The sequence below is a fragment of the Chiloscyllium plagiosum genome, chromosome 2, assembly GCF_004010195.1.
Source record: "Chiloscyllium plagiosum isolate BGI_BamShark_2017 chromosome 2, ASM401019v2, whole genome shotgun sequence".
Taxonomy (NCBI): domain Eukaryota; kingdom Metazoa; phylum Chordata; class Chondrichthyes; order Orectolobiformes; family Hemiscylliidae; genus Chiloscyllium; species Chiloscyllium plagiosum.
Window position 1 is genome coordinate 66,946,797 of NC_057711.1, and position 20,741 is coordinate 66,967,537.

At 41.6% G+C, this 20,741-nt stretch overlaps 1 protein-coding gene across 1 annotated transcript in view; it reads left to right on the forward strand.

Moving 5' to 3' along the window:
- The window catches only part of hsd17b4 (hydroxysteroid (17-beta) dehydrogenase 4), a 134,171-nt gene that overhangs the window by 69,661 nt on the left and 43,769 nt on the right, over positions 1-20,741 (forward strand). The window contains exons 15-17 of the mRNA XM_043711513.1: positions 10,350-10,421; positions 11,186-11,289; positions 17,883-17,948. Of these exons, the coding sequence (XP_043567448.1) occupies positions 10,350-10,421; positions 11,186-11,289; positions 17,883-17,948 (242 nt within the window). The remainder of the gene's footprint in view (positions 1-10,349; positions 10,422-11,185; positions 11,290-17,882; positions 17,949-20,741) is intronic.

Here is a 20,741-nt window from a genome sequence, read left to right on the forward strand (position 1 = left end):
GGATATAAGTAGAAAATGTTTCACTTATTTTCTAGTTACAAATTAAAAGTGCACCACTGCACCTCCGGATTTGCTATCACGCCTCCCTTGTCCCCCCCCCGCCAACACCACCACCACACAAAAAAAACTTGCACTTGGTTTGTGTTGTACTTGGCTAATCTTGCTGACCAGCTGTTCTTTGGCCCTTGATGTTGCGCTGACCTGTGAAATTAATCTGATGCCCATCTAACCTACATCGTTCTATTATTATCCATATGTATGTTAAATGCCCATTTAAATGCCTTTAACGTCAGCGAGTCTACTACTGTTGCAGGCAGGCCATTGCATGTCCCTACTACTCTCTGAGTAAAGAAACTACCCCTGATATCTGTACTAAATCTATCACCCCTCAACTTGAAGCAATGTCCCCTTGTGTTAGTCTTCACCAGCTGAGAAGGCTCTCACTGTCCACCCTAATCCTCTGATTATCTTATTCGTCTCAATTAAGTCGTTGCTCAACCTTCTTCTCTCCAACGAAAACAGCCTCAGTTCCCTCAGCCTTTCCTCATAAGACCTTCCTTCTATACCAAGCAACATCCTAGTAAATCTCCTCTGTACCCTTTCCAAAGCTTCCACATCCTTGCTATAATGTGTTAACCAGAACTGTATGCAATGCTCCACGTGCGGCCTTACCAGTGTCTAGTACAGCTGAAACGTGACCTTGTGGCTTCGAAACTCAATACCCTTACCAATAAATGGCAACACACCATATGCCTTCTTAACAACCCTTTCAACTTGGGTGGCAACTTTCAGGGATTTATGCACCTGGACACAGAGATCTCTCTGTTCATCTACACTGCCAAGAATTTTACCATTAGCCCAGTACTTTGAATTGAATTGAATTATTGTGATGTGTACTGAGGCACAGTGAAAAGCTTTGTCTTGCGATCAGTGCAGGCAGATCACAGAGTTAAGTAGCATAGAAAAATAATAGGTAAGCTGTGGCAAAAACAAAAGCACAGGTACAGGCAAATGTTAAGGGTTTGTAAGTCCGTTCAGTATTCTCACAATAGTAGGGTAGAAACTGTTTTGAAACTGGTGGTGCGTGTGTTCAGTCTTCTATACCTTCTCCCCAGTGGTAGAGGTTGTAGAAAAACATTGCCAGGGTGGGATGAATCTTTGAGGATGCTAGCGGCCTTTCATTGACAGCAGGCCTGCTAGATGGATTCTATAGATGGGAGATTGGCCTTTGCGATTTTCCAGGCCGAGTTCACCACTTTCTGTAACCGTCTCTGATCTTGAATGGTGCAGTTGCCATACCAGGTAGTGATGCATCCAGACAGAATGCTCTCAATGATGCACCTATAAAAGGGTGCAAGGGTATTCCCCGTCATACCAAATTTTCTCAGCTCCCTGAGGAAGAGGAGATGTTGTTGGGCCTTTGTAAATAGTGCGTCCACATAAAGAGTCCAAGATAGCTTGTAATACATTCCTATTACTTCTTCCAAAATGAACTACCTCACGCTTTTCCGCATTAAACTCCCATTTGCTGCTACTTGCCCAGCTCATGCATCTTATCTATGTCCCTCTGCAACACACAACATCCTTCGGCACTGTCCACAACTCTGCCTACCTTAGTTTCATCTGCAAATTTACTAACCCATCCTTCTACGTCCACATCCAGATCATTTATAAAAATGACAAACAGCAGTGGCCCCAACACAGATCCTTGTGGTACACCACTGGTAACTGAGCTCCAGGATGAACATTTCCCATCAATCACCACACTTAGTCGTCTTTCAGCTAGCTAATTTCAAATCCAAATTGCTAAATCACCTTCAATCCCGAAACACTGTATTTTGTGCAATAAATGTTACTGAAGTTCAAGGTTACTTTAACATAGTAGAATTCTTTGTCTCAATGCAGTAAGTTGGAAAGCTTTAGTGAAGGAAAAACTCTAATTTGTCATTTGTAACTGGCCTTTATCTTCACTCCTCCTGTTCTTCACTGTTTTGATGCCAAGAGAATGGAGGCTCCAGTGGTCTTGCAGCATTTTCTGCTTTCTATTGTATTTGTCCACCAGACAATATTGAATATTGCAGGTGCATAATTTTCCTACTTCCGTCCATTATAGGGTGCAGTTTCTGATGAGTTTATATTAGAGTCTTAGAGTCATACAGATGTACGACTCGTCCATGATGATCAGATATCCTAATTTAATCTAGTTCCATTTGCCAGCATTTGGCCCATATCCCTCTAAACCCTTCCTATTCATGTACCCATCCAGATGCCTTTTAAATGTTCTAATTGTTCCATCCTCCAGCTGCGCACCATCCTCTGCGTGAAAAAGCTGCCTCTTAGATCCCTTTTAAATCTTTCCCTCTCACCTTAAATCTATGCTGTCTAGATTTAGACTCCTTACCCTGGAAGAAAGGTCTTGGCTGTTCACTTTATTCATGACCCTTATGATTTTAGAAACCTCTAAGGTTACCCTCCGCTTCTGATGCTCCAGAGAAAATTGCTCCAGCCTATTCAGCCTCTCCCAAAAACTCAACTCCTCCAATCCTGGCAACATCCTTGCAAATAATTTCTGAACCCTGTCAAGTTTCACAACATTTTCCTTATTCAGAGCCAAAATGGGTGGCGTGGGAAAGCACAGCAGGTCAAGCAGCATCTGAGGAGCAGGAAAATCAGTATATTAGGCATAAACCCTTTCTGGTGAAGAGTTTATGCCCGAAACTTCAACTCTCCTCTTCTAATGCTGCCTGACCAGCTGTGCTTTTGAAGCACCACTCTTTTTGACTCTGATCACCAGCATCTGCAATCCTCATCCAACATCCTTCTTATAGCAGGAAGATCAGAATTGCATGCAGTAGTCCAAAGTGGCCTAAACAATGTTGTGTACAGCCCCAACATGACCTCCTAACTCTGATACTCATTGCACTGACCAATAAAGGCAAGGTTGCCAAGTGCCTTCTCCACTACCTTGTCTACCTGCAACTCCACCTTTAAGGAACTATGAACCTGCATTCCAAGGTCTGTTAGTTCATTGTAACACTCCTGAGGGCCTTACCATTAAGTATATAAGCCCTGCCTTGATTTGCCCTACCAAAATCTAGCACTTCCCTTTTAGCTGGATTATAATCCATCTGGCACTCTAAGCAAAGTACACCCATATGACTTGAGACATCCCAAAGAACTTTAAAACTGATTTAAAAAAAACTTCTGAGGTTCAGTCAGCATTGTAGTATTGGAAATGTGGCACCTGTTGTGTACACACGCAGTAAAGTGAGAAATATGTGTTTTAGAGATATTGAATGAGGAATATTCAAATAATGGCAGTGATTTTCTCATCTACCTTTTAACGTCTCATCTGAAGGATACCAAGGACAATGCAGAACTTTCTCAATATTGTCATGTCAGGTTGTGTTTCATGTTCAAATCTTGAAAATGGGGCTCAAATCCACAACCGTCTCACTCTGAGAATGTGACTACTGAACCATGGCTGACTCTGCCACTTATCACTAATAACTATGTTCATTTGTAATTTGATGAGTTGTGAATATACATTCATTAATTCATTATTCTTAACACAAACATTACAAATTGATAAATAAAAATCTGAATTCCTCAAACATCTGTGTTCTCATTTGACTGGTGGGAAGCTTAAGAAAAATAATTAATGATTCCCATTGAGTGCTGTAAACACATAGAAATATGTTGAGCTCACAATGTGACGGGAATGATGCGTCCAGTTACAAGTTAAAGTTGGACTGATTGGTAGATAAAATGATGTATAAAAGATTCATGCTAACACCTTTGCAAGCTCAACCCTTGTGGTATGTTTGTATTGTTTATTTGTATACATGAACGCACAAAGTAGGAGCAGAAATTGACCATTTGGCCCTTTTGAGCTGATCATCCCAGTGGTGCCTGCTTGCTGTGTCGAAACTTCCCACTCGCACCTTCTTGTGGGCGGCACGATGGCACAGTGATTAGCACTGCTGCCTCACAGCGCCAGAGACCCGGGTTCAATTCCCGACTCAGGCGACTGACTGTGTGGAGTTTGCACATTCTCCCCGTGTCTGCGTGGGTTTCCTCCGGGTGCTCCGGTTTCCTCCCACAGTCACAAAGATGTGCGGGTCAGGTGAATTGGCCATGCTAAATTGCCCGTAGTGTTAGGTTAAAGGGGCAAATGTAGGGGTATGGGTGGGTTGCGCTTCGGCGGGTCGGTGTGGACTTGTTGGGCCGAAGGGCCTGTTTCCACACTGTAAGTAATCTAATCTAATCCAACTCACTTTCTCTTCATTTTTTTTACCCTTATGGTTTGAACAAACTATACCTCACTTGTTGAAAGCATTCAGTGTTATCATCTCAACTGCTTCCTATAGCAGAAAATTTCACAGACTCACCACTGTCTAGGTGAAGAAATTTCTCCTGGTCTCAATCACCAGTGGTCTCCCCATTAACCTTAAATTGTGACTTCTGGTTCTGGACTCTCTCAGTCCTGTTAAAAGTTTAGAGGTGCGTTTAAGATTTCCCCCACTCAATTCTTCTGTACTCCCCTGAATATAGTCCAAACCAATCTCTACATATGTCAGTCCTGTCATCCCAGGAATTAATCTGGTAAATCTTGGCTTCATTCCCTCCTTAGCCAGAACATCCTTCCTCAGATGAGGAATCCAAAACTGCACACAATTGTTCAGAAGTGTTCTAGGCAAAGTCCTGTACTCAAATCCTGTCATTATGAAGGACAGCATACCGTTTGCATGCTTCAGTTCCTGCTGCACTTGCATACTTACTTTCAGCAACTGATGGATAAGCACCGTTCCCCTTTCCAATCTACCAACATTCAGATAATCCGCCTTCTGCTTTGCAATCAAAGTGGATAGCCTCACATTTATCCATGGTTTACTATGTCTCCCATGTATTTTCCCATTCACTCAACTTGTTGAAATCACACTGAAACATCTCTGTATCCACCTGACAGTTCACCCTCCCACCCACTTTGTGTTTCTTCACACTTTGGAAATATATTTATTTCTCTGATCTAAATAATTAATATGTACTGTGAATAAATGGAGTTCTAGCAATGATCACTGCCATACCTTGCTAGTAACTGCTTGCCAATCTGCCAACTAGTTCCCAATCCATGTCAGTACATTATCCCATTAGCATTAATTTTAAATGCTAATCTCTTGTGTGGGACATTATTAAGTGCCTTCTGAAAGTCAAGAAAATCCTATCTACTGGCTCTCCCTAATCAACTCTACTAGTTACAACCTCTCAGTATTCCAGTACATTTTGTCAAGCATAAATTATGTAAGTCCATGCTGTCTCTGTCCACTCCTGTCACTGTTCTCCAAATACTCTGCTATTAGAGTCATTAAGATGTACAGCACGGAAACAGATCCTTTGGTCCAACATGTCCATGCCGACCAAATATCCCAACCCAATCTGGTCCCACCTGCCAGCACCTGGCCCATATCCCTCCAAACCCTTCCTATTCATATACCCATCCAAATGCCTCTTAAATGTTGCAATTGTACTACCCTCCACCACTTCCTCTGTCAGCTCATTCCATACATGTACCACCCTCTGCATGAAAATGTTGTCCCTTAGATCTCTTCCATATCTTTCCCCTCTCACCCTAAACCCATGCCCTCTAGTTCTGGACTCCCCCACCCCGGGGAAAACACTTTGTTTATTTATCCTATCCATGCCCGTCAAGGTTTTATAAACCTCTATAAGGACTCCCCCACCCCTCAGCCTCCGACACTCCAGAGAAAACAGCTCTAGCCTATTCAATCTCTCCCTGTAGCTCAAATCTTCCAACCCTGGCAACATCCTTGCAAAATCTTTTCTGAGCCCTTTCAAGTTTCACAACATTTTTCCGATAGGAAGGAGACCAGAATTGTGCGCAATATTCCAACAGTGGCCTAACCAATGTCCTGTACAGCCGCAACATGACCTCCCAACTCCTGTACTCAGTACTCTGACCAATAAAGGAAAGCATACCAAACGCCACCTTCACTATCCTATCTACCTGCGACTCCACTTTCAAGGAGCTATGAACCTGCACTCCAAGGTCTATTAAATCTTACTTAGTGCACTCCAGCAATTTCCCCTATTACTGATGTCAGGTTAGCCAGTGTCGAATTCACAGTTTTCTCAGTACCCCCTCCTTTTAAATAGTGGGGTTACATTAGCTACCCACCAATCCCCAAGAGGTAGAGTCAATAAACTTGTGAAGGATCCAGAATATCTACAGCCACTTTCTTCAGCACTGTGGGGGGTTAGATTAACAGCCTTTAGTCCAATGAATTTCCCCATTTGCCCTCCCACCATTTTTGGATGTTATTTGTGTCCTCCTTTGTGAAGCCAAAACCCAACTATGTATTTGATTGCCATCTTTTTGTCGTCCATTATAATTTCTCCTGTTTCTGACTGGTTTCTACTTGTGTCTTTCTGAATATTTCTCTCCATGTATTTATAAAAGGTTTTGCAATCATTTTGCATACTCTCTGCAAGCTTACACTTGTATATTGTTTTCCCTCTCAGTCAATCCTTTTGTCCTACTTTGTTGAAATCTAAACTGCTCCAAATCCTCAGGTCTGCTGATATTTCGGCAAATTTGTATGCCCTTTCCTTGGACCTAACACTGTCCCTAATTTCCCTTGTTAGCTATGATTGGCCACCTTTCCTGTTTATTTTTGTGCCACATAGGAATAAAAATTGTTGCAGTTCCTCCATGCACTGTTTAAATATTTCACATTGCTTTTCCACTGTCAATTTTCAGTTGTGAAGTTGGCTAAAGTAATTGTAAACTGGGTGACAGGAAGTTAGAAGTTGGTCTGTGTAAAATTGTAAGTTGGGTAAGCAATCATCTATCTCAATCATCTATATGTTAGAGAAAGCATCATCTTAAAAAAAGGTATCAACAATGGAAAAACATGTTCCTGACAGAACAGAAGGATCGGAGAAAGTGTTCTTGACAGAAGACTCAACGGAGGAGGCACAGAACATTCTGGAAGACATAACATGGCTGTAATTTTGAGAAACTGAATTCTACTTTTTTTGTTGTATGAATGGGATATCTGTGTACCATTAGAATCTTGCCTTAATTGGGAATAATTTGTGGTTAAAAGTGTTTGTACACTTTGTTAAAAGCTTAGCTAATTTGGCTAGGGATGCGGCTAGATCAGGTACAACTCTTCGGTAATGTGGCCAAAGTGGTGTCAAGGCCAATATCTTTACGATATTGAGTGCTTTCATCATTGTTCTGTTGCTGATGATGGATCATAATGTCTAAAGGATGCTCAGTTTTGATTGGCTAGGTCTGTTTTGATAGTGACACACAACATGATGGAAGGTTTGTGAAGACTGGACTTTGTCTCTTATATACAATGATCACTCCTACCAATACTGATGTGAACAGATGCAGGTGTTATAGGTCGATACCCTATTCTAGCAGCTGTGTCGTTTAGGTTTGGAGCAGCTCAGCTGTAGTCCTAGCGAGACGCTCCTGATGGTGGATGTTGAAGTCCGTCAGTCACAGTACATTCTGTGCCATTGCCACACTGTCTTCTTCTGAGGAGTATTAATTCATCAACCTCAGAGTTTGTTTGTGGTAATCAGCTGGAGATTTCCATGCCATGTTTGACATGATGTCACGAGACTTCATGAGATTTGGCATGGATGTTGAGGACACCAAGGATGACAACTTCTGCTATGTATGACCAGTGTTTCTACTGTTGAGCCAATACTTCTGGGACGGGATGATCTCCAGGAAGGTGATTATTGTGTCAAGAACATATTCATGGAATCATACCTTACAGACAATGTCAGACCTGACTGTCAAAGCTCTCACAAAGATCTTTGGAGCACTTTCAGGAAGGAAGGACTGTTTGTGCTGCTTTCATTTTTAATGTCAGGTTGTCCATCTGGCTTCAAGAAAGCCTTTGAAAAGGTGCCACACAGGAGGCTACTGAGTAAGGTAAGGATCCATGGTATCAGAGGCAAGGTTCTAGCGTGGGTAGAAGCTTGGCTGTCTAGCAGAAAGCAGAGAGTGGGATAAAAAGGTCCTCCTCAGGATGGCGGTCGATGACAAGTTGTGTTCTGCAAAGCGCAGTGTTGGGACCATAACTTTTCACTTTATACATTAACGATCTAGATGAAGGAACTGAGGACATTCTGGCTAGGTTTGCAGATGATACAAAGATAGGTAAAGGGACAGATAACATTGAGGAGGTGGGGAGACTGCAGAAGGATTTAGACAGGTTAGGAAAGTGGGCAAAGAAGTGGCAGATGGAGTACAACTTGGAAAAATATGAGGTCATTTACTTTGGTAGGAAGGATAGAGGCATGGACTACTTTCTAAATGGGGAGAAAATTCAGAAGTCTGAAGTACAAAGAGACTTGGGAGTTCTAGTCCAGAATTCTCTCAAGGTAAACTTTTAGGTTGAGTCAGTATTTAAGAAAGCAAATGCAATGATGGCACTTATTTTGAGAGGACTTGAATATAAAAGCAGGGATGTACTTCTAAGGCTCTATAAGGCTCTGATCAGACCACAGTTGTGGTATTGTGCACAGGTTTGGGCACGTATCTCAGGAAAGATGTACTGGTCCCAGAGCCATATATTGTGAATAGCTAGGGTTCTAGCACTGATCCTTGTGGCACCCCACGAGTTAGTGCCTGCCAATTTGAAATGAACCCATTAATTCCTACTCTTAGTTTTCTCTCTGCCAACTCAGTTTCCTATCCATCTCAATGCACTTCACTCAATCCCATGTGCTTTGATCTTGTACAATAATCTCTGATGTGGGACTTTGTCAAATGCTTTTTGAAAGTCTAAATATACCACATCGGCTGTCACCCCCGGTCTACCCTACTTGTTACATTTTCGTAGAATTCCAACAGAATTGTCAATAATGCGTCTAAGTTGTGGATGTTGCTTTATGTCAAATTGTTTCACTTGCTGGTAATTAAAACAAACAGGAATCATGTAATATTGCATGGTTTAATTTAGATAACAGGAACTTGTCAGTCTTAGCATCGAAACTTAATTATGTTCGTGTCTGTTAAATATCGGTTACAGTATTTGCATTTCAACATTAGTAATTTCAGAAATTTGCTTCATTGATCTGATGTAAGGTACAGTAAGCCTCTTTTCCAAAAAAAACAGGAGATTAGTTGGGAGAAACAAAGATTATATAAGATAGCAGGAGGCCATTTGGCTCTTTGAGCCTGCTCTGCTATTCATACGATCATGGCCAATCCTTCAACTCCCCGTAACCTTTGATCCCATTCATCACAAGTGCTATATCTAGCCACCTCTTAAATACATTCAATGTTATGGCATCAACTACTTTCTGTGGTAATGAATTTCACAGGCTCACCACTCTTTGAGTGAATAAATGTCTCCTTATCTCCATCTTAAATGGTTCACTCCAAATCCTCAGACTGTAAGTTCTGATACACCCAATATTGGGAACATCCTCCCTGCATCTGCCCAATTTAGTCCTTTTAGAATTTTATAAGTCTCTATGAGATCCTTCCTCATTCATCTGAACTCTGATTAAGTTAGAATTGTTTGTCCTAGAATTTCCTATCCATTTCAATACACTTACCCCAATCCCATGCGCTTTAATCTTGTACAGTAATCTCTTATGTGGGACTTTGTCAAATGCTTTCTGAATGACTAAATATACCACATCGGCTGTCACCCCCTGGTCTACCCTACTTGTTACATTTTCATAGAATTCCAACAGATTTATCAAGCATGATTTCTCCTTCATCAATCCATGCTGACTCTGATCCAGCCACTGCTTTCTAAATACTATGCAATAAAGTCCTTGATAATGGATTCACAAATTTTTCTCACTACCGATGTTCGGCTTACTGGTCTATAATTCCCTGCTTTCTCTCTACCTCCTTTTTTGAATATTGGAGTGACATTAGCTACCCTCCAATCTACAGAGACTGTACCAGAGTCTATAGAATCCTGGAAGCTGACCACCAATTGATCCACTATTTCTGGAGCCACTTCCTTAAGTACTCTGGGATGTAGATTAACAGGCTTGGGAATTTATTTGCTTTCAATCCCCTTAATTTTCCAGCACTATTTCTGTACTAATATTGATCATGTTCAGTTATTTCTTCTCACTAAATCCTGCATTCTCCAAAATTTCTGATGTCTGATTTATGTCCTTTTTTGTGAAGACAGAACCAAAGTATGTATTAAATTGTTCAGCCATTTCTTTGACCCCTATTATACATTCCACCATTTGTCTTCACCAATCTCTTTCTCTTTACGTACCTACAGAAATTCTTGGATCATTTGAGTAATCATGTTTTCAATGTTTGTTAGGGACACTGAAGTCTGAGGGTATTGTTGCTGATATTCTTGACAAAGGATCAGGTGCTGTTATACTACTTGATGGTAAGTTTGGACATCAACTATATCACTTTAGCGAGTTTTTGATGGCTATCCACTTGGGACGGTCTTGTACTCCCGCGCCAGCTTTGTTATATTTTTCATTTTCTTTATGTTTGTCTGTTATTGTTTTATTGAATCTCAGCAAAACAAATTTTACTGTATTGAATGGCTCAATTTTTAAAAGTTGACAACTTGCTTACTTTAAGTCATTTGAAGTGTTATCGGTTTGTGGCAAGGACAGCATTAAATGAACTTGGTAATGCCGTTAAATGCTTCCTGTTTGAATGCATGATACATTTGCATGGAAAAGATACATGTAAGATACATGATCAGTCCTGCAACTTGAAAGCAGAATGAAAATTATAGCGAGAGGCTGAGGATTTTTAGTTTCATGCACTTGAGATTTGAAGACAAATTTGGTGAATTAATGAGTGTTGAAGAGTATCCAACTACAGAGGAACCTCCATTATCTGGCATTTGATTATCTGAATATCGGATTATCCGGCAAGATCGCAAGGTCCTGATGCTTGGCTAAACTATGTTATCTGGCATTCGATTATCTGGAATTCGATTAACCGAATGAAATAGTCCTCGCCCATGTCCTTCGGATAATTGAGATTCCTCTGTAATTGGCTCCGTTTTGTGAATGCGTGTGTTATGCAGATATCGATTACACTCTTTTTTTAAAATACTCAACTTTAATCTACAGTTAACTATATCTACACTAAATATATCTGTAACTAACTATAGGTCTACTTTTCTTTCAGTTAATACATACAATGGGAAAGACTTGGTCTGTTATAATCAGTTCTCTATATTTGTTGTGGGAGCTGGAGGCTTTGGTGGTAAAAGGACATCTGATAAAGTTAAGGTAAATGTGTGCATGCATGTGTTAAACAAATTTTACATTATTGGTATCAAGTTCAGTTTAGATTATTCAAATCACTATGTATAGGCATGTTTGCAGGACACAATTATTTTCCCTTTGGAAGGTGAGGATATTATTAAATTCAAAACTTACCATTCTATCAACACAGAATATTTATGTACAATTACTTCAAAGGTTATGAAACTGACAATAGTCATTAAACTGCAATCTGTCACATTTTACTATTTGAGTTACTGGTAATATGTGATGCAGAGGAACCTTGATTATCCGAATACCAATTATCCGAAAATTGGATTATCTGAAGGAGATCGCGAGATCCCGATAGAAATATAACATCAAAGATGTGTTTCCAACAGTGATCGCGTCTTTTGTTTACAGTGATTAAACAGGCAACGTCTCCAAATGACTGACCTCCCGCCCTCCCCCTCTCCCCACACTTTCCCTGGAGTTCTACACAGGCATGTACCCTAAACCGCCCTTCCCTAGCTAATCTCTCCAACATTGTCCTGTACAGGGCAAACGTGGAACCTGTCAAAAAGTTGCAGTAATAAGTTGTGTGTGGCTGTGTGCGCGTGCTATTTGGAGACTTACCCCATAAAGGCAGCTGCAGCAGCAGTCTTGTTGTTGGTGTACAGTCCGGCGGGCGGGCAGGGGGCAGTTTTGGATGGGGTTAGGGGGCAGGGGCGGACGGGGTTTGGGGGCAGGGGCAGGCAGGGGCTGGTGTTGAACAGCAGTGGGCCTGTTGGACGGGGCAGGGTTGGATAGAGTTCTGGAGGTGGTATTGGGGGTTAGGTCTCGCACAGAGTGGTGCTGCCTTACCTCTTGAACGAGGAGCAGACTTTAAAAACTCCGAGCCCCAGAGGAAAGGCATTTAACCGATTAACCGAATAATCGATTATCTAAACAAAATAGTGCCCACCCATCACGTTCGGATAATCAAGGTTCCCCTGTATTGAGGTTTAATCTACACTGATAGATATGTGAAAAATGTTAAAGCATTTTTCTTCCTTTTGAAGTTTGCTAGTTTAATCTTTGTCTGATTTTCTGTGATTTAATTTTATCCTGCACACTTATGGTGTAATGTCAAACTTTGCAAGTTGAGCCCTGTTCACCACCATGCCTCCCGATCTTCCACTGTTAGACTGCTTGTCCCAATGCTGGTCCTGGACGAGCCCAATTTCCCACAATTAAATGTAATACGAAGTTCAAAGCTATTGTTTTCGGTGACCTCCACAAGTTGTGATCTCGGGTCACCAATTTTGGCTTGTCTTAGGCTAAAACAGTATCATCCTTTATGTCCCCATATCATGTTTCTGACCCCACATCCTGTTGAGATATCTCCTCTTTGCTGGATCTGCTGGAAAACATATCTGCTTTTGTTATTCCCAGACATGACTATTCAAGTGTTCTGATGCATTGTCGTGCTTCATGTTACACTCTTCAAAAGCCTATTGTCGAAATCACTCTCGTATCTATACCAACGTGCACCTAGTATGGAATCTTATGCCTTCGTCTGCAGTGAATTGTGATGGAAAAGGCATTTCATCAGATGGGAGGTGGAAGTGGGAGTCCCACCACCTTCCTGCTCAATCTGACTTAAGTCTTTGTAGAAAGCCTGGGGACGGCTCCCTCAAATGCCAACTGAGCCCGCCAGTGCTGAAATGGACACAGCAGTGGATGTGGGACCTGTATGCAGCATGCAGAATAGGCCAGCCTAAAAATAGTCTTTCTCCAACTGTACCCTCTTCTGCACCTTCCACCTTGTTTTACCACTGAACCATGACTTTATTGTCTAGACTCCACACTTCAGAAATCCATTCCTGAAACTTTCAACCTTCTGCTCCTCTTTTAAAATGTTCATAAAATCATCCACTTTGAGTGAACTTTTGATTTCCTTCTAGAACATAGAATATTACAGTGGAATAAAGGCCCCTCAGCCCTCGATGTTGCTCTGACCTGTGGAACCAATCTGCAGCCTATCTATCCTACACTTTTCCATTTTCATCCCTGTGTTTATCCAAAGACCATTTAAATGCCTTTAAAGTTGGCAAGTCTACTACTGTTGCAGTCAGGGCGTTCCACACCCCTACTACTCTGAGTAATGAAATTACCTCTGACATCTGTCCCATATCTATCACCCCTCAATTTAAAGCTATGTCACCTCTTGCTAGCCATCGCCATCCGAGGAAAAAGGCTCTCACTGTCCACTCTGTCTAACCCTCTGATTATCTTATATGTCGCAATTAAGTCACTTCTCAACCTCTAACGGAAACAGCCTCTAGTCCCTCAGCCTTTCCTCACAAGACCTCCCCTCCAAACCAGGCAACACCTGAGTAAATCTCCTCTGCACCCTTTCCAAAGCTTCCAAATCCTTCCTATAATGCGGTGATCAGAACTATATGCAATGCTCCAAGTGCGGCTGCACCAGAGTTTTGTACAGCTGCAGCATGGCTCCTCAACTCAATCCCTCTACCAATAAAAGCTAATACACTATATGCCTTTTTAACAACCCTATCAACTTGGGTGGCAACTTTCAATGATCTACGTACATGGACACAGAGATCTCTCTGCTCATTTATACTACTAAGAATCTTATCATTAGGCCAGTACTCTTTATTCCTGTTGCTCCTTCCAAAGTGAATCATTTCACCTTTCTGCATTAAACTCCATTTGCCACCTCTTAGCCCAGCTCTGCAGCTTAACCCTCTGTAAGCTGCAGCATCCTTCGGCACTATCCACAACTCCACCAATCTCTCTCATCCGCAAATTTATTAACCCATCCTTCTGTGTCCTCATCTAAGCCATTTATATAAATGACAAACAACAGATCCTTGCGGTGCACCACTAGTAACTGAACTCCAGGATTAACATTTCCCATCAACCATGTCTTCTTTCACCAATCTAATTTCTGATCCAAACCACTAAATCACCCTCAATCCCATGCCTCTGTATTTTGTTCAATAGCCTCCCGTGGGGTACCTTATCAAACGTCTTACTGAAATCCATACATACCACATCAACTGCTTTATCCTTATCCACTTGTTTGGTCACCATCTTGAAGAACTCAATAAGGTTTGTGAGGCGCGACCTACCCTTCACAAAACCGTGTTGACAATCCCAAATCAACTTATTCCTCTTGATGATTATAAATCCTATCTCTTATAACCTTGTCCAACACATTACCCACAATCAAAGTAAGGCTCGCAGGTCTATAATTACCAGGGTTGTCTGTACTCCCTTAATTCAACAAGGGGACAACATTTGCTATCCTACAGTCTTCTGGCACTATTCCTGTAGACAATGATGACTTAAAGATCAAAGGTAAAGGCTCTGCAATCTCCTCCCTGGCCTTCCCAGAGAATCCTAGGATAAATCCCATCTGGCCCAGGGGACCTATCTATTTTCACACTTTACAGCATTGCTAACACCTCTTCCTTGTGAATTTCAATCCTGTCTAGTCTAGTAGCCTGTATCTCAGTATTCTCCTCAACAACATTTTCTTTTTCCAGTGTGAATACTGAGGAAAAATATCCATTTAACACTTCCCATCTCCTCTGACTCCACGCTCAACTTCCCACTGCTATCCTTGATTGGTGCTAATCTTTCTGTAGTCATTCTTTTATTCCTGATAAAGCTATAGAAAGCTTTAGGGTTTTCCTTGATCCTATCTGCCAGTGACTTCTCATGTCCCCTCCTAGCTCTTCTTAACTCTGTCTTTAGGTCTTTCCTGGCTAACCTGTAACTCTCAAGTGCCCTGACTGAGCCTTCACGTCTCATCCTAACATAAGCCACCACCTTCCTCTTGACAAAAGATTCAACTTCTTTACTAAACTACGACTCCCTTGCTTAACCACTTCCTCCCTGCCTGAAAGGTACATACTGATGAAGTATACGCAGTAGATGTTCCTCCAATAAGCTTTACAATTGTGCCCATTCCCTGCAGTTTCCCTCTCCATTCTATGCATCCTGAATCTTGCCTAATCACATCGTAATTACCTTTCCCCCAGCAATAACTCTTGCCCTGCAGTATATACCTATCCCTTTCCATCCCTGAAGTAAACATAACTGAATTGTGGTCACTAACAGCAAAGTACTCACCTACCTCCAAATCTAACACCTGGCTGGGTTCATTACCCAATACCAAATCCAGTGTGGCCTCGCCCCTTGCTGGCTTGTCTACATACTGTGTCAGGAAACTATCTTGCACACATTGGACAAAAACTGACCCATCTAAAGTACTCGAACTATACTATTCCCAGTCAATATTTGGAAAGTTATAGTCCCCCATTGTAACTATCCTGTTACTCTCGCTCCTATCGAGAACCATCTTTGCCATCATTTCCTCTACATCTTTGGAGGTATTTGGAGGCCTACAGGATGACTTCTCCTTTCCTGTTTCTAATCTCAGTACATGTGTCCTCAAACGTCCTTTCTGCCACCGTAATACTGTTCTTGACTAACAACGCCACACCTCCATCTCTCTTACCATCTTCTCTGTTCTTACTGAAACATCTAAACCCTGGAACCTGCAACAACCATTCCTGTCCCTGCTCTGTCCATGTTTCTGAAATGACCATAACATTGAAGTCCTAGGTGCCAACCAATGCTGCAAGTTCACCCATCTTATTCTGGATTCTCCTGATGTTGAAGTAGACACACTTCAAACCATCTTCCTGCTTGCCGGTAAACACTTGCAACCTTGACTCCTCATTTCTGACACAATTTAGGTACCCATCTCCCTGCTGAATTGGTTTAAACCCTCCCGAAGAGTATTAGTAAATCCCTCTCCCCTGGATATCGGTACCCCTATGGTTCAGGTGTAGGCCATCCTGTTTGTTGAGGTCCCACTTACCCCAAAATGAGTCCCAATTATCCAGGTATTCGAAACCCTCCATCCTGCACCAATCCTGTAGCACCTGTTCAATTCTTCTCGCTCCCTATTCCTCGCCTCGCTGGCATGTGTTCTAACACTAAGCTTCCACCCTCGCTCCCTGAATTTCTGCCTTAAATCCCCATCCCTTTTCCTACCTATGTCACTGGTGCTTATGTGGACCACGACTTGATGCTGCTGCCCTCCCCTTCATGGATCCTGAAAACACAATCTGAGACATCACGAACCCTGTACCTGGGAGGCAACACACCAACCATGAGTCTCTATCATTTCCACAGAACCTCTTAACTGTCTCCCTAACTATGGAGTCCCGAATGACTAATACTGTGCTCGTCTCCTCCCATCCCTTCTGAGCAACAGGGACAGACTCTGTGCCAGAGACCTCTACCCCATGGCTTACCCCGGGTAAGTCATTCCCCCAACAGTATTTAAAATGGTATACTTGTTATAGAGGGGAATGGCCACAGGGGGTCCCTGCGCTGCCTGCCGGTTTCCTTTGTCCCCTGGCTGTAACCCAGCTGCCTTTCTCGTGCACTGAGGTGTGACTACCTCCCTGTAACTCTTCTCAATAACCCCGTCCACCTCCCGATGATCCGAAGTTCATCCAGCTCCAGCTCCAGTTCCAGTTCCCGAGAAGCTGGAGTTGGGTGCACTTCCCACAGAGGAAGTCAGCAGGAACACTGGTGGTGACCCTTACTTCCCACATTCTGCAGGAGGAACATTCAACTTCCCTAAATGCCATTCCCACTATTCTAAATTTCCAAAAAGACTATCGAAAAATAAAGAATAAAAAAAACTAGTTACCTAACCAATCCAGGGAACAGAACTTTTTTTATTAGAGGAGGAGGATAGGTGGGAGATGCTATCTAAGTAGTGTTTCGGGTAACACAACCACCCAAATTTATTACTTCACTTACTCAGCAGTCCTGTGTCTGCTCCTGCTCAGCGTATGCTCCACCTATTCACGAGGTAAGTTTTTAAATCAGTGATTCACCTTCCCATCAGCCCCTGGTTGACTCTCCCGTTCTTCCTGCTGCTGAAACAAAAATGGAGGGCCCCGATGCTTAAAGTAAGTTTTTAAATCAGTGATTCGCCTTCCCTAATTTGGCTCTGTGCCAGTTTTCATTGATTACATTCCTGAATAAAACCTTGTGTTGTTTTATTAAGCTAAAAATAATATATCTATGCATTACTTTTGTTGTAAATAGAATGTTCAGTGAAAACCTATTAGTAAAATCTGAGTAACTCATTCCTTCAATATGCTTGCGAATGAATTACTTTATTAGATAAGATTTAGATCAGATGATATTCCCTACAGTGTGGAAACAGGCCCTTCGGCCCAACAGGTCCACACCGACCCTCTGAAGAGTAACCCACCCAGACCCATTTCCCTCTGACTGATGTACCTAACACTATGGGCAATTTAGAATGGCCAATTCACCTGACCTGCACATCTTTGGACTGTGGGAGGAAACCCATGCAGACACAGGGAGAATGTGCAAACTCCACACAGTCACCCAAGGCTGGATTCGAACCTGGGTCCCTGGTGCTGTGAGGCAGCAGTGCTAACCACTGAGCCACCATGCCGCCCCTTTTGTGTGATAATCGTGATTTATCAGTTCATAATTGATATTCTCTTTCTATGTACTGCCTATCTTTTAAGAGTATTTTTTGCCTTATCCAGGTTACTATGAATCCTCCCAACAGACCTCCAGATGATGTCATGAGTGACGTAACAAGCGTAAATCAGGTATACAACACTTCTCGCAGACTTGAACATTAAGATATTTTATATTCAATCTGTTCAGAGATGTTGTTATTCACTTGTGTACCTTCTTCAGAATAGTTACTGGATTTGAAATGTTAACTGTGCTTTCTCTCCACAGATAGGTAAAAACAATGACTGCAGATGCTGGAAACCAGATTCTGGATTAGTGGTGCTGGAAGAGCACAGCAGTTCAGGCAGCATCTGAGGAGCAGTAAAATCGATGTTTCGGGCAAAAGCCCTTCATCCATAGATGCTGCCAGACCTGTTGAGTTTCTTCCGCAATGTGTATTTTTGTTTCAGATTACTGGTGTCTGTTATTGTTTCTTTTATATTATTCAATTGGAAAATGTTATTCAACATTTCAGCTGAAGCCAAATGAAATATTAGTGATTTGTATGTTATTTCCTAAAGTTATTTTTGATTGGTCCAATAAATTTGATCATAGATTGTTAGGAACTTCATTTAGTGGTGTAAAACTACTTATTTTCATTAGTTTTACTGATTTAAAAACTTAAATGTAGCAGTTCTGGGCCTTTCTGTTGCTTTCTGAAATTTAAGTAACTTAGAGGTGTTTAATTGTCTACTTGCATTGTCTCCCCTGAGGGAGCTTGTTAAAATTGTCCCAGAAATTTCAGTTAGTGCTAATGCAGCTGAGTGGAAAAACCTGCTTGAGATTCTTGGCTGATGTTAAGCAAATGGAATAACTATGTTCTCAAAACCAGTAAACTCTTGCGAAGTGGATTTACACACAATTGGAAAATGAGATTAAGCTAAGGGAACAGCTAGAAAAAGGGGAAATTTGTTTTAAAAGCAAATGCATAGAGAGCCTTGATATATATGAAATTCTGACTATTTTTGCAAGAATATGTACTCACAAGACAAGACTTGTGGACTTTGCCCTTTCCTGAAGAAGGGCTTATGCCCGAAACGTCGATTCTCCTGCTCCTTTAATGCTGCCTGACCTGCTGCACTTTTCCAGCAACACATTTTTCAGCTTTGCCCTTTCCATGCAAAGTTATCCAAAATAAGTGAATAAGAAGTAGATACCAATCCTTATTCTGCTGATTATTTGGACAACTATTTACATTTTATTTTTGAAACCATCTTAACTAAGGCATATGAAAATAATCCAAGGAACAGGAGAATCGACGTTTCGGGCATAAGCCTGCCTGAAACGTCGATTCTCCTGTTCCTTGGATGCTGCCTGACCTGCTGCGCTTTTCCAGCAACACATTTTCAGCTCTGATCTCCAGCATCTGCAGCCCTCACTTTCTCCTCCCATATGAAAATAATCACTCCAATTTGAATGAAAGAGGGGCAAAAGTTTTAATTACTAAAATTTCCTAGTGACATTATATGTGAATGATTTGGAGATGCCAGTATTGGACTGGGGTGTACAAAGTTAAAAATCACACAACACCAGATTATAGTCCAACAGGTTTAACTGGAAGCATGCTAGCTTTCCGAACGCTGCTCCTTCATCAGGTGGTTGTGGAGTAAAAGATCGTAAAACACAGAATTTAAAGCAAAAGTTTAGTGTGATGAAACTGAAATTATATATTGAAAAAGACCTGGATTGTTTTTTAAAGTCTCTCATCTTTTAGAATGGTTCCAGTTCTTTCATATGTAAATCGCAGAACATTTAACAGTCTCACGCAGGGCAGCTCATACCTTGGATACATTGTCTGGGCACATGACACCAATTGTTAAAGTTCACTTGAGAATGTAACTTTTAAATGTTCTGTGATTTACATATGAAAGAACTGAAACCAACATGTTCATTCTAAAAGATGAGAGACTTAAAAAAAACCCAGGTCTTATTCAATATATAATTTCAATTTCATCACACTGTAAACATTCGCTATAAATTCTGTATCTTACAGTCTTATACTCCACAACCACCTGATGATGGAGCAGCGCTCTGAAAGCTAGTGTGCTTCCCAATTAAACCCATTGGACTATAACCTGGTGTTGTGTAATTTTTAACATTATATGTGAAGACTGCTATTAGTTCTTTAATTGATGAGTGGAGAAATTAGCTATTAAATTACTTCAATTAAGTACAACTTTTATACTTTGTAGTCCCTATGGTATACAGGGGAACTTCGATTATCCGAACGTAATGGGCAGGCACTATTTCTTTCGGATAATTGATTATTTGGTTAATCGATTAAATGCTTTTTCTCTGGGGCTCGGAGTTCTTAAAGTCTGATCCTGTCCAGAAGACAACAGAAGCACACAGCGCGTGAGGCCCTGCTCCCTAACCCCACCCCCAATACTACCCCCCACACCTGCGCTCCCTAACCCTGTGCAACACCGTTTAGGGTACACCCTCTGTAGAACTCCAGGGAAAGTGTGGAGCGAGGGAGAGGGCGGGCAGACAGTCATTTGGAGATGGTGCCTGTTTAATCACTAAACAAAAGACGCGATCACTGTTGGAAATATGTCTTTGATATAATGTTTCCATCGGGACCTGGAGATCTCCTTCGGATAATCGGTATTTGGATAATCGAGGTTCCTCTGTAAATGACCCTGTTCTTAACACCATGTTCTATTTGTTTTACCACTCAGTGCCGCATGATACTAACTGCTCATATCAGTATTGTTTTATTTCTAGACCAGCAAATTTTGCACAGGACTCATTTTACTTATTAGATGGGCATAAACATTTCACACTCAACAGAACAATTTGCAAGGATAAACTTACATGCCATAAAAATATTGGTTTGTCCCTTGTTTTGATATTCTTTTGAATTGCTCCGATGAGTGCGAGTT